General features: G+C 36.4%; 1 protein-coding gene across 5 annotated transcripts in view; it reads left to right on the top strand.

Annotated features, from left to right (window-relative positions):
- Positions 1–17,485, top strand: part of RELCH (RAB11 binding and LisH domain, coiled-coil and HEAT repeat containing) — a 108,747-nt gene that overhangs the window by 16,021 nt on the left and 75,241 nt on the right. For 3 of the 5 annotated variants that reach the window (XM_040264266.1, XM_040264265.1, XM_040264264.1), the window contains exons 2-5: positions 9,232–9,321; positions 15,346–15,417; positions 15,528–15,583; positions 15,688–15,801. In XM_040264266.1, the coding sequence (XP_040120200.1) occupies positions 9,232–9,321; positions 15,346–15,417; positions 15,528–15,583; positions 15,688–15,801 (332 nt within the window). The remainder of the gene's footprint in view (positions 1–9,231; positions 9,322–15,345; positions 15,418–15,527; positions 15,584–15,687; positions 15,802–17,485) is intronic. The other 2 variants (XM_040264268.1, XM_040264267.1) reach the window with 1 other exon arrangement.

Genomic DNA, 17,485 nt, shown 5'->3' with positions numbered 1-17,485 from the left:
AAGGGTGTTCTGTGTATATGTGCAGGGATAGGCCCACCATTGGAGAATGATGTAGCAGCAGCCTTGAAAGCTTCTAATTTGTTTATTCAAGAGTAGTTCCTGATTTTAGGCATTCTTTACAATCACTGTAAGGAATAAAGCTTGTGTGTGTGTGTGTGTGTGTGTGTGTGTGTGTGTGTTGGGGGATGGGGGCGTGGAGAATGAAGGTATGAGTAAGGAGAAACGTCCAAGAGTATGAGATGATGACAGTAACGAATGTGTCACCAAAATCTCTCAGTCATATTTTGTTATGTTCTTAATGCTCAGTATTTGCATTGTGGTAAGCTATAGTAGTAAGAATACTGATTTTTGCCTCCTAAACTTTCTAATAAGATGTCTGTAACAAATAGGTAGCTTGTATTGATAGGTGGGTTTTGAGTCTGCGGGCTCACTGAACTCTTCCTAACAAGTTTTTTTTTTTTTTTCCCCTGTAAACAATATTGTCTTCTGAGTGTAGTTTTGATCAAATTACGTATGATACAAAGGTTGGAAAGTAAGATGTATACTTATATACTCCTGGTAGGACACTCTTTTGAGAGTAATTTGGTGGAAAATGCATGTTCCTTAGTATCCAGTTCCATTCCATATTTTGTTAAAGACAAGCTTGTTTGCATCAAAATTATTGAACCTAGATTTTTTTCATATCTTCTATGTTCGAGTAAAGGTATCAAAAGTTGAAAACAACCTGAATGTCCAACAGTGAGGATCGGCTAATTAAAGCAGAGTGACCTGTATGCCCTCATGTGGAATGACAGAGGGTATGTTACAAAGTGAGCAAGGTCGGGTGCAGGCAATATTTGTGAATTGTTCCCATTGACCTACAGAAAGGGAGAAACTGGTCTATGCGTAGCATATTTCTGAAAGGATACGTACAAAGGAGTCTAAGCAATGATTGGTGACCCATAGGGTGATGGCTGGTTGAAGATGGACTTACCTTTTCTTTGTGTGCCCTTTTATATTTTTCTACGTATCATGTCTTAAGTGGCAAGACTGGGATTCCAAACCAGATCATCAGCTTCCGAGTTTTCCTTCTTTCCATTGCAACACAACTACTGTTTTGTCAATTTTAAAGCACAATTAAGCAAATGTTCTTGAGTCATTTTAGTATGTGATCACGCAAAGTATCTTAGTGACCCATTCAGAGTATATCTTACTGACTGACTGAGAGTAGCCAGTCATTTTAATGCAGAGGGCAGGTCAGGTAGAGTAATATTGATTGTTTAACAAGTAAAGTGATAAACTGTAGCACCACACCAAGACAAAGGAGAATGATCATTTGCTGAATGGAATCAGCTGTGCAAATCCATGAAGGCTGGATCGGTATGTCCTCCTTTTTTTCAGTCCTGAAGCTTTGCTGCACGGTTACATCTCAGGTTCTGGTCTAGTCCTGGAAGATGACTAAGCCTCTAGGAGGCAGACCACGGTTGCCATCGTGGGTGTAACCTTCTTTCAGATTTCCTCAGCAGGCAGGAATGATGCTCATTTGTTTTTGAAACCAGCCGATCCTGATTTGGTGGCTGATGTTGCGCACGGTGGTGTCACCCTGTTTCCTGTGCTCTTTCTGACCGTCCATCAGCGCTGTGCTTGTGCGCTGCCTTAGTTCAGGCCTGCAGCTCACATCTGGACCGTGAGTCTCAGCCTTATCTCTGGTTCCTGTGCCTTTAATCGGTTCCTCTATCCTTAATTGATTTTAAAAGCAGTTTGTTCATGTCACTCTAGCTAAAACCTTTTAAAATTGCTCTCATCCAAGACAGTTTTTTTTGAACTCTTTTTTATTAGCAGAATTATACATTGCAGAAAAAAATTTGCAAATCTGTTGAGGAATTAAATTTTCCCCATTTTTGCACAGTCTATGATAAAAATGACTCTGAAATGTTCTATTGTAAATATGTAAATATGAAGTTCTCCCTGTAGGTTTGTTTCTCCCTGTGTTTTCACCCGCACTGTCGTGTACAGGCCTGTGTCGTACTCACGTTGTTCACTTAGTGTTTCTTGGACTTGCTTCATGTGTTCTTGTCTCAGTGCTCTTGTCCGTATAGGTTTCCTTCTCTTCATGTTCTTTCCCGCTTTCCAGATTCTGTTTGTCTTTAAGGCAAGGTCCAGTTAATGTTCCTTCCTCAAAGTGGTGTCTAAATCCTCTGAGCTTGTGTGTGTTTGTCTCTCTCTCATGGAAATTAATTATATGAAACTTGTGACTGTGATACTGTTGCTCTTATTTTTGTATGTCGATGTTTCGGCTGACTAGGGTTTTTTTTAAGGTGTTTGTTGGAGTTCCTGTCTCATGTGTCTTTGTCTTCTCTCACATCTGGCACAGATGCCTAAAGTAGGCAGTTCAGAAATATTTATTTAGCATGAATATAGAAAAGAGACCATATTTTATTTATCTTTTTGTCACCAGTGCCTAATATTGTGCCAGACAAATAAGCCTTTGAGTAAATGTTGATGGTATGTTAAAGAGACGATCTTTAGGTACTGGGATCTTTTAGATACGTGAGTTTGGAATATTCCTTGTCAAGTTAGCTTTTCCCTCTGTCGCCTGAGGAAAGTTGAGTCCAGGTTGACCTTACTGAGGTCCTTCACAGTATCAAGCCTGCTTGGCTGGTGTCTAGGAGATGAGAACCTGCATGCTTGCACATGTTGCTCAAGGAAACGAATGGTGTAGAGCACAGGCTTTGGTGCCAGCGGGCTTGAGTTCATATTTCTACTCTGCTTCTTCCCAGTTACGTGAGTCTGGGATAGTCTCTTTATCCTTTACTGCAAAATACAGAAGGTAACAGCTCCTATTTATCTGTGAAAAATATCTGGCACAAAATAAGTGGTCAGAAAGTGTTAAATATAATGATAGCTGATGCTGTTAGTAATAGCCCTCCTCTTCACCCGACAGCTGGTCATATGGTCAGGTCCTCTGGCGTTACAGAAATTTTACCTCTAATGAATAGTTTTGTCAGTAAAGTTTCGTTCGCCTGTTCAATCTTTTAATTTGATGTTTAACTCAGTGGAATCTTGTGACAAAGAAAAGACAGTGAACTGGAAACTGGCAGACTTAAATTATACCCCGAGCTTCTTACAAAAGTTAATTTGCTTAACCTTTAATGTAGTCTAATTGTATTGTTATTATCTGTGTACATGACTAAATTCCAGTGATTTATAAGCTTACTTAAAGCTAGAGCCAAGTCTTACTGAATTTTTATATTTCTACTCCACACCATGGATTAGTAAATATGCACTGAGTGAATACACAGCTCTGTTTTCTTACTAGTCAAGATGAGAGGTTGGGCTATCTCTAAGATTCCCTCTAGCTCTCAAACATAGGGGCCAGTGAAATGAGTCCCCATGTTAGAGAAGAACTGAAGATCAGGAAATCTAAATGTAAATTTTGCCACTGACAGATTTCTAAGATCCATTTTTTAATTTAAGTGGATAATATACTAGAGTGTTTATGCATGACCTCAAATTTAGATATAATTATTTTTAAGGTAAATTTGTTATCTCTTTACTGAATTTATAAACTATATACTTCTTTCTTTGCTTTAACCCTAACCCATGACACAGGTGTAGTTCAGTAAATGATCTTTACTAAGCAAATTGAAATTTAAAGCTAATTGCTTGACATTATTTTTCATTAAATCCATTAATTATAAATTGGGTACTTTAATGACTTTTTAATTATAAAATGCCCATATTACAAAAAGTATTAATTGTAAAAAATTAAACAGTATAGAGAGAAGTATTCAGAAAATTTAAGTCTATTCTTCAGAATCAGTTATATCTATAATCTTTAAAAATTATTCTTTAATTCTTTATTGTATTTTCCTGTTATTAACCTGGTACACAGTAGTTGTTCACTGAATGTTCACTGAATTAACCAATGCTCTTTACCAGTCAGGAGCTGATCAGTTTTTCTGATACATTTTTCTTTACAGTGCTATTGATACCTAATTTCTATAAAAGATAACTTTTGAAGAGTCTGAAACTAATTTTTTTAGCTATTGTAAAAGTATATTCTGTCATCAGTACCTAAAGATTAAATGTATATAAATAAGACTACTCTCATACAGTAATTTATAAAATCAGTCTGCATGCCTTATAGTTACACTGTGTCTGATGGTTTTAGTTTTCAGGCCTACTAAAACTTACATACAGGTTTTACTGGTTTGTCAGCTATGATGAAAGTCCCTGATCATTCAGTTTCTGAGTTACAAAGTGAATTACTAAGAAGTTACACAATCTTGGAATTTGAAGAAATGCTTTGTGGTATACTTTATATTAGAAAGTGGTAACAGCTTCTTTCTTAAGAAAAGAGGCTGCTGCTGCTGCTAAGTCACTTCAGTCGTGTCCGACTCTGTGCGACCTCACAGATGGCAGCCCGCCACGCTCCCCTGTCCCTGGGATTCTCCAGGCAAGAACACTGGAGTGGGTTGCCATTTTCTTCTCCAAAGAAAAGAGGCTAGTTTTTCCAAACTCTTTCTCTTTTATATCAGAGTATTTGGAAAGGTATGTGCTTGCCCTGGAAAAGAATTCTGGCTGAATCCAAAGACGCTTATTTATCTAGAAGCTATAATCTTACCTCAGTTCAGTTCAGTTGCTCAGTCGTGTCTGACTGTTTGCAGCCCCATGGACTGCAGCACGCCAGGCTTCCCTGTCCATCACTAACTCCCGGAGCTTGCTCAAACTCATGTCCATCGAGTCGCTGTTGCCATCCAACCATCTCATCCTCTGTTGTCCGCTTCTCCTCCTGCCCTCAATCTTTCTTTCCCAGCATCAGGGTCTTTGCCAATGAGTCAGTTCTTCACATCAGGTGGCCAAAGTATTGGAGCTTCAGCTTCAGCATCAGTCCTTCCAATGAATATTCAGGACTGATTTCCTTTAGGATGGACTGGTTGGATCTCCTTGCTGTCCAAGGGACTCTCAAGAATCTCCAAGACCACAGTTCAAAAGCATCAATTCTTCAGTGCTCAGCTTTCTTTATGGTTCAACTCTCATATCCATACATGACTACTGCAAAAACTGAAAAATCTTACCATTTAGTCTTAAATTCCAAAGTATATTTTATATACAAACTGTTACAGGTTAACTCCATCAAAGTTGAAATTACTTTCTTCCATAAATAATTATTTTCTGACATGGCATATATTTTAATACATCGGGAGCTTGCTTTTACTTTTATGAGATTAATGTTATTATAGTTTAAAAGATATTGAAGCTTTTTTTCCTTGGAGAATATAAAATTGTTGGCTTGGAACTAAAAAAAAAAAAAAAGAATATATTTTTCAATGGTCGTAATAATACCAAGACAGAAATTAAGCTGCGTTTGCTTTCCCCAAAGACTTTCCTATTACAAACTTCTGGATAAATAGTATAATGGAAGGATAATGTATGATGATCAAATAGGCTCTAACCTAGTAGGCCTGTATATCTGATTGAAAATACCAGAAAGAGAAAGAAATACTTAGAAAACTAACATTAGATACTTAACATGTGGAAAAATATATATATGAAATCAACAGCCAGCGTCATACTTGACCATTCATGAAACTCAGGAATAAAACAGTGAGGTCTGCTACACTGCCACCAGAATATTGGTTGATAAAGATTTATCCTACTGGGTGTACATGTTTTAATACACAGGTTGGAGACTTGAGACTAGCTAGTGGGGAGCCAAAACATGCTTGTGAGTGTGAGCAGAGGGCCTAGTACTCAAGAGGAATTTCTGATTAGGGCAGTAATGGCAAAATAACTTACCAGGAAAATCTGGATGTTAGTTACATGGTCAAAGAAAGGGGATAGAAAATTTGCGCACACACACCGAAAAAGGTAGATGGCCATTATATCTTTAAAAGAACGTTCAAGTTCACCAGGAATCAAAGAGATGCATAATTAAAAAGACAGTGTTATAGTGTGTTAAATTGGTGAGATTAAAAATGATAATACCAGACATTGACAATTGCTGTTGTATACTGTGGATGGAACTCAAATTGCTGTGCTTACTTAATTCAGAAAGCAGTCTAAGCAATCTGCACCCATCGCCTTATCAACATGGCAAAATCTCACTACATCATCTTCATTTAAAAAGTAAGTTACAAAGTTGCAAGTGTCCATTCTGTTTTTGCAGAAATATATATGTATACTTACACATGGGGAAAAGAGTTCAGAAAAGAATATCTAGAAATTCTGGGGGGGAAATTAATAATCTCTGATTTTATAATTATGTATAGTAGGTGTATTTATATAATTGGAGGAAAGAGCTCCTATTTTCAGTATGGTACAAATCATTGGAGAAAAGTCATTATTAAAAAGAAGCAACAGGAAATTTTAGGTAGTATACCTAAAGTGACCTGAAAACACCATTTTATAATAGATATTAGTTATTTACCAGGCAGATGTATTCATAGGTCAGTGGTCTATTCCAGTCAAGCATTTTGTGTTTTTACTTGTTTAAAAGATGTATAAGTAAAAAGCCTTATGAAGTTTATCTATTTTGAAATTTATTTCCTTTCTTTTTGTGACACATTGTCTAACTTTGGTTCCATTTCAAACAGTAGAAGTAAAACAAATTTATTTATTTTGTCATTTAAGACAATAAGAAATCATAGCTATTTCCCAGTATTACAACTTCAGTTATTAAATTCTAGGAGTCGGTGGATCCTGGACTTAACTTAAATGCATTTTTTTGTGGGGTTTTTTTTTTTGGTCCCCTTTGTACATCCAGTTTTTTTTCCAACTTTTTTTGAAAATTTCAAAACTTAAGAAAGGTGGAAAAGAATTTTTACAGCTGATATCTGCCACCTTGATGATGTGATAAAATTTTTACTAGGATTGCTTTATCACCGATTTATACAACTCTTTGATCCGCTACTCATCTGAAAGGTCATCTTATTTTCTTGTGCATTCCAAATTAAGTTGCAGATACCAGTATTGGTGGTGGCTTAGTTGCTGAGTCGTGTCCGACTCTTGCAGCCACGTTGGCTGTTACCCGCCAGGCCCCTCTGTCCACGGGGTTCTCCAGGCAAGAACACTGGCGTGGATTGCCATTTCCTTCTTCAGTGGATCTTCCCAACCCAGGAATCGAACCCAGGTTTCCTGCACTGCGGGCAGATTCTTTACCAACTGAGCTACCAGAGAAGCTTCTCAATGCCGGTGACCTTCCCTCTAAATGTTTCAGCATGCACACCACAGACTCGGGCTCAGTGTTTAGAATTCACCTTTTTTTCCTTTGAGGCAAATTTACAAACAGTAAAATACATGTCTCGAGTGTACTGTTTGATGAATTGTAAGAAATGAATGCCCTGTGGTGACCCAGTCCCCTGCCAACTAGCTTCACCCCAGAAAGGCCCCTCCGGCCTCTTCCCAGTCAGCAGCCCCCGGTCCTTGCAGCCCCCCACTCCTGCCACTCCAAGATCCACTATAGTGATTTTGTCTACCATAAATTACTACTGTCTGTTCTAAAACTTCATGTAAATGAAATTACACAGTGTGTATTCTGTATCAAGATTTCCATTCATTATAAGGCACTGAAATCAGTCGTGTGGCATATATCAGTAGTTTTTTTATTGCTGAGTAATATTTCTAATTTCAACCCGTTTTTATATGAACTTTTGAGATTTCTATAGTAAATATTGTTATTTGATATTTCTTGGTTTATGCTTAAATAAATTATGCTCTAATGATTTGATGTGTACTTGATTCCCTGTAATTTGTTTATATCATCTTACAACAAAAGTTCATAGTAAGTTGTTATTTATCAGATATAATTAAAGTGCAGAGAAATTAAATGCTTCTCTGAATACAAACACTGTGTTCTCAGAAGAGTACTATATATAGAATTTCACTTGGTTCACCTTAATAGGAATTAAAAAAGATAAGAGGTACATTAATAATAGCATAACTCTATTTGAAAAGTCAACCATTTCAATTATTGGCATATACTAATTGTTTTAAAAGGAGGAGGGGGAGCCATATGTGGATTTCAAATCTATATTTCTGTAATCTGGATTTATTTGCCCAAATAGTGCTTTCTAAACAGGTAATCTACTCCTTCCAGCAGCATATAAACAGTGAGCACTCTGAGTAGCGTGACTCAAGGAGTCGACCTACTGTCCCTTCTTTGCATTAGCTAGGTACATCTCCCTTAATAAGTGTCAGCTTTGATTTCTTCCTTCAACTGAGAATTTGTACAGTGTATTCTTCTGTTTAGAGACACTTAAAAATCTGCCTAAAGCTAAGAACACTCCATACCACCCCTGTGCACTTAAAACACAGACCTCCTAAAGCCCCTGCATTCATCTTTTGCATCTCATATTACAAATTCAATAAATGGAGTCTTCAGGAATCACCTCGTTTTCTCTCTTTTACTTAAACCTATGTTCATTTCACTACCAGGACATGTTTTACACCAAAAAATAACACAAATCTGACCACTTCTCACATTTCTAGTACCTCTAGTCTAGGCCTGATTATCCCTCACCTACACGCCTCTGTGCTGTGTGCTGTGCTAAGTCAGTTTAGTCGTGTCCGACTCTTGGCGACCCCGTGGACTGCAGCCCACAGGTTCCCCTGTCTATGGGATTCTCCAGGCAAGAGTACTGGCCTGGGCTGCCATGCTCCCTCAAGGGATAGTCCTGACTCAGGGGTCAAACCCACATCCCTTAATGTCTCCTGTGCTCGCCGTCGGCTGTGTTTCTTGTTGTTTTTACCACTGATGCCACCTGGGAAGCCCTTACATGACTCTAGTTGCCTCTCTTTTTTAATTTTTATTTTTTAATGGAGTATAGTTGATTTACATAATAGCCTCTGAGCTGGTCTCTCTGAAAACCACTTTGCTTACAGCAGCCAGTTTCTAAAAATGTGTGTGTTTCTGTTGTTTTTCCACTGGACTTGGAGTAAAATCCAAATTGTTTGCAGTTCTGTTGTCCTTAGCTAGGCTGGTTGCATTATACCCTGTGTGTGTCTTGTTCGGGAGTTAAGAGATCTGGGCAGGGAAACTCGCGTTACTTCAAAGTACTTTAATTAGTACGAGCATTTTTATCTTATAGTTGTAATAGAATTCCTATACCTTAGAGTCATAGTTTATTAACTGGAAAAAAAAATCATAGATAATTAATTGATTTCCAGTCCCTTATTTTGGCAGTTAAATAAAAAGCTGTTTAATTCTTCTTCTTTTTTTTTTTTCTTTCTGTTTTTGATTTATTACAGATCGAGCTGGGAGCATCAGTACCCTTGATTCTTTAGACTTTGCAAGATATTCAGATGATGGTAACAGGGAAACAGATGAGAGAGTGGCAGGTAAGATTCTAAAGACAGATTTGGATGTTTTTCACATTCCAGAAATAATGAAATGACTTGAAAAATTCTCTTCCTTCTGCAGTTCAGTATGTGGATAGAATTAGATGGTTACCATACAAAGTTCTGTTACTAATGTATTGGCTTCAGGGAGCATTCCTGAGTGTTCACCGACCCCTAGCTGCTCTTTCCACTGATGCTCTGAGTTTTTGGTTATGTGTGCCTGCAACTACCGAGTTCTGCTTACATCTAACAGTTTACAGCCATATAGTTAGACAACTGGTGTAAAGCAGGTGTCAGTCAGCCATGGCTTAGTGCACAGTTACTTGGACCTTGCTCTCCTCATTCCTTTTATCCTCCAGACCAGGGCTAAGTAATATTTACATGGTATATACCAGTGCAACTCTGCTGATGGTTAAAAGTTGGTTTGAATACTTCCATGCTGATTGGTGATCAAAACTTTGTCTTCATTCCTTGGATTCTCCCTGGTCGCCCCTGCATCCCTCTAGAAGCTTCGTTTGACTTTCCTGTGACCCTGAAAGTGAAGGTTGTTAACGCTTGGCCCACTCCGGGCTTCCTGGACCTCGCCCATTCCACAAAGAAGAGCGGCATCCTTTTTAGTTGCTTGGTTCCTCATCCCAGTTTCCTTCCCGTCTCCACTCTCCCACCAGTTTTGCCTTTTTGGCGTCACCACTGGATCTGTGGGGACTTCAGAAGACCAACTTGTACCCTCTGTGCCCTGCCCTCATTAGATGAGGCCAGTGGGATTCTGGGCTCCACCCTGCACTTACCAGTGTAGAAGCTCTGGCTCCTCAGATGTCAACTGACTGGTACCTTTCTGGTGCTTCAGGCTGTGACCGTCAGTTATTGAAGTAGGTCCTGAATGTCTTTATAGGAATTGTGGTTTTCACGGGATGTTGACTCTGAGATAGACGGGAAGCCACCCTCAGTGAGGCATTTTACCCCGCTGGGGTGGTGGGCACTCCTGGCGTAGGAAAGATGCCGCATGGAACAGGAGGGCCCTGGGGCCAGGGAGCATCCACACTCTGGCTTCCTCTCTTCATCAACCCTGTTGAGTTTTTTTTTCCCTTTACTGGAACAAGGTTGTTAAAACCTACCATACATTTACCTGTTCTAGTCATCATGAATAAAGATGAATGCTATTGAGCGCTAATTTTTATATAGCACTTGCTCTTTTCTGAACACTTTGTAAATGTATCTTAACTCATTAAGTTATAGAATTATCCTCATCTTCCACTCCCCAAGAAACTGAGGCACTCAGAGAGTCTTAAGACTTTAGTGGCAGAGCTAAGACTCAAATGTAGACAGCCCAGCAGCAGAGCCCACGACTCATCATACCATATGCCACCTCTTAGGGTGAAGGATTAGGTTTGACCTATGTAAAATGAGATTCCAATATGTGCTTTTCATTTATTGCTTGAGAAAAGAGTTTAAAAATCTCAAACAGTATTACATGATTTAAGGGAAAAAATGGTGAATCATTTTTAGTTCAGCAGAGGCTCCGAGAGGATTCGGCAGTGAGAGCAGCAGCAGAGTCAGCTGAAGGGGGAAGTCAGGGGGAGGCCTCAGTGCAGCTGCCTCCTCAGTTGTCATGATTTAGTTGTAAACATTGTTAGCTGACAGATGACACGGTAATTATCTCTTCTCAATTACTGGCCTTTCAATTAGCTTCTAAGTTACTACCAATGGTTAGTAAAGAGCTGTGTCGAAAGAGCAAATCACATCAGTGATAATCTGAAAATTAAATGGGAATTATTTCAATAATTTTAGGGCTTATCCTCCTAATTACATCATTTGTTAAGTGGCATTATGTTATATTTAATTATATAGTAAATGTTAGATGTTATATGTTTATGTTATGTTATTTATTAAGTGTTAAATACATGGTATTTTAGTTTATTTGAAACTAATGACTTGTGAAAAGACACTAATGCTGGGAAAGATTGAGGGCAGGAGGAGAAGGGGATGATAGAGGATGAGATGGTTGCGTGGCATCACCGACTCAACGGACATGGGTTTGGGTGGACTCCGGGAGTTGGTGATGGACAGGGAGGCCTGGCATGCTGCGGTTCATGGGGTCGCAAAGAGTCGGACACGACTGAGTGACTGAACTGAACTGAACTGAACCAAATATATTTAGTTTTGTATATTGTATTATTGTTCAAATGGTTATGTATTTGAAAAAAACTTCAACCCAAAAATAGACCAGGTAATTATTTTTCATTCCTCTAACTTTTATTTGAAAACCTGAAGTCAAATTTAAGAGGTTCATCGTTATTCTTGTTATTAGGTAAGCTAGTATTTTTAATTGGGAGAAGCATGGATGTAAAAGCAAGATGTTATAACTAAGCAAAATACTATAACCAAACATAACTTAGAATGGAAATTTTAAATAGTTGGTAGTTTTGACCTTATATTTTTAATCTAAAGATTATACTCTTTCTCTAAGTTTGGGAAAATAAAGTAATTTTTGCTTACTATATAATGCTAATATATAAATACATGCAGTCTTGAGAAAGACAAATAGTATGTGATATCACTTATATGTGGAATCATAATACCAGTGAATCTATGTATAAAACAGGAATAGACTTACAGACATAGGAAACAAACCCGTGGTTCCCCAAAGCAGAGAGAGAGGGGAGGATGGGACAGGTTTAGGAGTACAGGAGTAATAGATACGAACTGCTAAACATAAAATAGATAAGCAACAGGGGTTTACTTCATAGCACAAAAGTCTATATCTAATGTCCTGTAATAACCTATAATGAAATATAGGCTACAAAAAATGGAATGACTATGCTATACACCTGAAAACTAACACAATATTATGAGTCAGTGATCCTTCAGGATAAATGAATGAATGGATGCAGTCTTTCATCTTCACTGGGAAAAGGAAGAAAATACATGTTATTCCAAGAAAATAATCTTTAAACTCTTAGGGCTCCTGTTGTTGAATCAAGCGTGTGATATGTGGCTGAAAATGTAAATTAATCACAATTCCCATTTCCAAAGAGATTTTTGTCTCTTTATAACCATTGATAGTAACTTAGAAACTAATTGAAAGACCAGTAATTGAGAAGAGATAATTACCGTGTCATCTGTCATTGGATCACATGTAAACCTTACTGAGAAAGAACAAAAATCTCTTTTTGATGTTCCTGTACTAGTCTTGGGCAGAAGGAGTTTATAGATAACACAGGTTTTGAGTCCATTGCCCCATGATGCAAATATAGAGTCTGCTCCAACCATTAATAAATTGTTTATCTGACATATGTGTGTGTGTGTGTGTGTGATATATATAAATATGTATGTGATGATTTTCAGCATCATTTTCCTAAATTTAGAAATCTGGTTATAAGCCTGTGCAGGCATTCCTTTAATGAGGAGAAGATCTCTAAATGAACAGATGTTTCTAGAGCACCATTATTTTGAGTTTTGTGCCAAAAGAACTAAGACTTAGCAAGTATTCTATGATAGTAGTGATACACACTTGCACACATCCCAAGTCATCAGTGCCTGGTCTAGTAGCGCCCCTGATACAATACCAGGGTTGTCCAACTTTGATTGAAAAAGAACTGTTTCAGCCAATCTAGAATGGCTGATGCTGACTTAGTCATTAATTATTTTGGTAAGATTATAATATGCAGTTTTACAATATACCCATATCTTTGCAGTTGTTACTTCAGTTCCACTAAAATTGCATTTAACAGTGTTGGGCTAGTAGAGGGTGGGGTAGTGGAGTGAGCAGGCTGGTAGCTGGTTCCTACAGTGTTTTTTAAAAGCATTCACTTCTTCAAACATTCTTATGAAGAGTCATAGTGTTTGAAAACTACTTGGAGGTTGCTTGGTATAATGTATCACTTTACAGATTCAATATCTTTTAATAAAGAAGTGACAAATTCATATGTGTGTAAATATATCTGTTCAGACCTTTCATGGAAAACTTTTCACATAACTTCAATTATTTGATCATACTGTGCCCTTATAGAGATGTGCTGTAGCTTCAAAGATATGCCTTTGTCTTTTAAAGTCTGGATTGTATATTAAGAAACATGCAGCAGAGTGAGCTCATTTTGATAAGCACTAGCTTTAAAAGCAGTGGCAACTTCTAATGGCATTTGGCGATGTATGTGTAGATGTACACAAAAATAAAAATTCTTGCCGTCTGACATGGGTTTTTCTGGCTTTCTGTGCCTTGATCATTCATTGTTTTGCTCTTGGTCACCTAAACTTTCACCAGTTGAATTGAGTTGTTTCTTTTCCCACAGTTTGTGTTTTAACCAGTTTTTTTTTTTTTCATATTCTATCATTCTGGTACAGGGCATTTCTGATCTGCAATTGTTCTGTAATACCTCTTAGTAAATTGTAAGTTATACTGAAAGTATGATATGTATACTTACTTTGCTTATGGTATAGTGAAGTGCTTTTAAATCAAAACCTAGAGTTTTGAAATAGAAGAAAAGTAAATCTATTCTGTACTTATCTTACACATCGAATCTGTGCAGTCTGACTTTAAATACAAACTCTAAGAGTTTCCAGAAGTGTAATTTTTAGGGAAAATGTTTCTACTTTGTTGCACAGAAATGTTTGCAGATCAGCATTGCTGACGACCAAAAAAAATAGTCATGTACACATCATCTGATATTTAGCTGTGCTTTCGTGTTGCTGCACTGAAATTCTGTGCATCAAAATAATTGGCCTTCATGTACTAGGTGTGATTCAATTACATCTTAAGTTTTTAATGAAAATGTGCAAACTGAGTGAATTCTGTTTTTCCCGTATATTTTATAGCTCTGTTGTCTCTGATAGCATTTCAGTTGCCATCTTCTTTTTTCTGTTTATTAGTCAATCAGGAAAAAGTTGCATCTCTAAAGTTTTAAATTTACTCAACTTTATGCAGAACTATTTAAATAATAATTTTTTAAATATCCAGTTGTGACAAAGATCACTTAATTTTCTCAGAGCTTTACTTCACAGAAATGACTTTTCCCTCCAATACTTTTTTCTTTGTAGCAATATTTATATATTTTAAAGAAAATTCCAAATAAAGACATAGTTAAATCTTGCTCATGATGAAACATTTCAAAAAGCTCACTAAAATGTTTCCTCAGTTATTGATGTTTATTGTATTATACTCTGCAGTAACAGGAGAAATCTTTAAGTTTCATTAGTACCTCTTAATGTGAACAAATATCGATTTGAAGAGTTGTCAGGAACTTTGAAATTCTACTTAATTTTATTCAATATCCTTAGATAACTACACTCTTATTAGAATTGTACACAGTCATTTGCTTTAGAATGATTTTAATTGTAATTTAAAAAACAAACGTATGTCTATTCTTTGGCTTTAAATGAAACCTAAAATAAATCCCTTGGAACTTTTTTTAGGTATGTGTTTAACATATCTGTGCTTGTTTACAGAACATATATACTTGTTTGTAGAAAAATTGATAGACATCCCACATTTGTAAGATACTTAAAACATACTTCTTCAACATCTTAATGAAAGAATATATTCACTGTTCCTGTATGTTGATTTAAAACATTATTTTAGATAAATATTTTTTTTTAATCCTAAGATTTTCTTTAACTGTATTTGCTGAACTTCATCTAAGTTTTGTCTTTTCCCCTAAAATGATGTCACCTGGAAACATTCCATTACATTTCTTACCTAGACTGAGTGAAGACAACACCTAAGGGTTTTATTTGGCTGAATGAGAGTATGCCACAGATTTTATTTTTAAATAGAGCTATTCCTTGTCAGACAGCTAGAACATTTGATCAGTAGTCCCCTGAATTCTAAAACTATGGAAAACATTCACCAGTTTGCTTGCAAATCAACTCTGCTGCATGCGTTCACAAGTTTCATAAAGATTGCATGCTTTCTGTTTTCAATACAAATTGTATTTTTTTTTCATACCCATCCTTGCTTTTTATTTTTTATTTCTGTTTCCCTTTTCTTGGTTGGATGCCTGTGTGTGTTTATTCCAAATCCCTGTCCAGTCCTGGAGTTTGAACTACGGAAAGCCAAGGAGACCATTCAGGCCCTCCGAGCCAACCTGACGGAGGCTGCAGGTGGTGTACATGCAACTTTTCTGAGCCTTTTCTGCTTTGACAATGTAGAGGTAGCTGAGATGGTGTGAGATGCAAAGGAGTAAACTTTCATTTGTATTTTCTTCCACCAGAACATGAAGTTCCTTTACAGGAACGAAAAAATTACAAATCAAGTCCTGAAATTCAGGTGGGTGAATGACAGACCTAAAAGTATCTTCCGTATGAGATGGAAGCACAGGTGTTGAAAGCGGAAGACTCACAGGACTCTATCCATCTTGTATCCACCTCTAGGAGCCAATCAAACCTCTTGAAAAGAGAGCTCTAAACTTCTTAGTCAATGAATTTTTATTGAAGAATAACTACAAGCTGACATCAATAACGTTTTCAGATGAAAATGATGATCAGGTACAGTTTCCTTTTTTTTTTTTTTTACAATAATTTGTTTCCTTTCTAATTTACAGTGTACTTATTTCCTCTTTTATTTAGCTTTAACTTTTTCTAAAGTTATACATACAGTAAAATTCCATAACACCAAAATACTGAATAGAAAAGAAAGAACATTTCAAATTAATGAAGATTGGTTTCTACTTTAAGAAACTAGAAAAAGAAAACTGACTGAAGTCCAAAGAAATTAAAAGGAAGGAAGTATTAAAAATGAGAATGTATTAGTGATATAGGTAACAGAGAACAACAGAGAAAAATTAATAACAACAAAAAACTGGGTTTTTGAGGTTAATGAAATTGGTAAACCTCTAGCCTGACTTATTAAGAAAAAGAGACAAGAAGCAAATTATCAGAATCTGGAATGAGCAAAGTTATATCACTGTAGATATCTACTAGACTTTTAAGGAAGAAGTAAAGTAAATGAGCAAGGTTATATCACTCTAGATACCTACCATTTAAGGAAGAAGTAATACCACTTCTCCACAAACTCTTCTAGAAATTGAAGAGAAAGGAATTGTCCAAAACTCATTCTATGAGACCAGCATAATTCTGATTTCAAAACCAGATACAGACCTGGCTAACAAAGAAAATTACAGGCTCATTTTCCTCATGAGCACTGATATAGAAATTCTATATAACATTTTAATATATTAAATCCAACAATGTGTAAAAGTGCTAATACATACACAATGACCAAATGGTTTATCTGAGGAACATAAGATTGATTAGTCCAAAAATCAATCATTGTAATTCACCGTTTTAAGAAACTTTTCAAAAGAGAAATCATATGGTCAGCTCAAAAGAAAACATTTGACACAATCAAACATGTCTTTCCCGTAAAAACTTCAAAGAAATTAGGAATTGAGAGGAATTTCCTTAGATTCATAAAAGACGTTTATAGAAAAACTATCATTAACATCATACTTAATGATGAATGATAAGGAATAGATAAGGAATAAAACAGGAATATCTGCTCTCACTACTTCTGTTGAACATCATACTGAGGAATCTAGCCAGTACAAGGCAAGAAAAAAAAAAAAAAAAGACATATATTTTGGAAAAGAAGAAACAAAACTTTCACTGGTAATATGATTATATATATCGAAAATCTCTATAGACTGCTTATAGTGTTAAACACTATAATAAGTGATGATAGACAAGCGTTAGGATTCAAGGTCAGTAAACAAAAATGACTTGTATTTCTGTATGCTAGCAACAAATAAACATTCAATTTTAAAGATACCATTTATAAAAGTATCAAAAAATAGGAAATACTTAGGGATAAATATGATGAAGGATTATGCACTGGAAACTACTATACATGCTGAAAGAAAATAAAGACATACACTGTAGTAATGGATAAGATTCAGTATAGTCAAAGTATCAATTTCTGTAAATTGATTTGTACTTTTAATACAATCCTAATGATCTCACCAGCTTTTTTGTAGAGGTTAGCTTATTCTAAAATTTCTGTGGAGATGGAAATAACATAGTATAGCCAAAACAACTTTAGTAAAGAAGCACAAAATTAGGGGACTTCAACTAGCTGACTTTAAGATATTATAGTTCAGGCAGTATCTTACTGACATAAACGTAGACAGATCATTGGAACTTAGTGGAGAGTCAAGAGATTAACTTACACATA

The sequence above is a fragment of the Oryx dammah genome, unplaced genomic scaffold (genome assembly GCF_014754425.2).
Source record: "Oryx dammah isolate SB20612 unplaced genomic scaffold, SCBI_Odam_1.1 HiC_scaffold_22, whole genome shotgun sequence".
Taxonomy (NCBI): domain Eukaryota; kingdom Metazoa; phylum Chordata; class Mammalia; order Artiodactyla; family Bovidae; genus Oryx; species Oryx dammah.
Note: the sequence above shows the minus strand (reverse complement) of the source record. Positions and strands in the feature narration are given on the sequence as shown.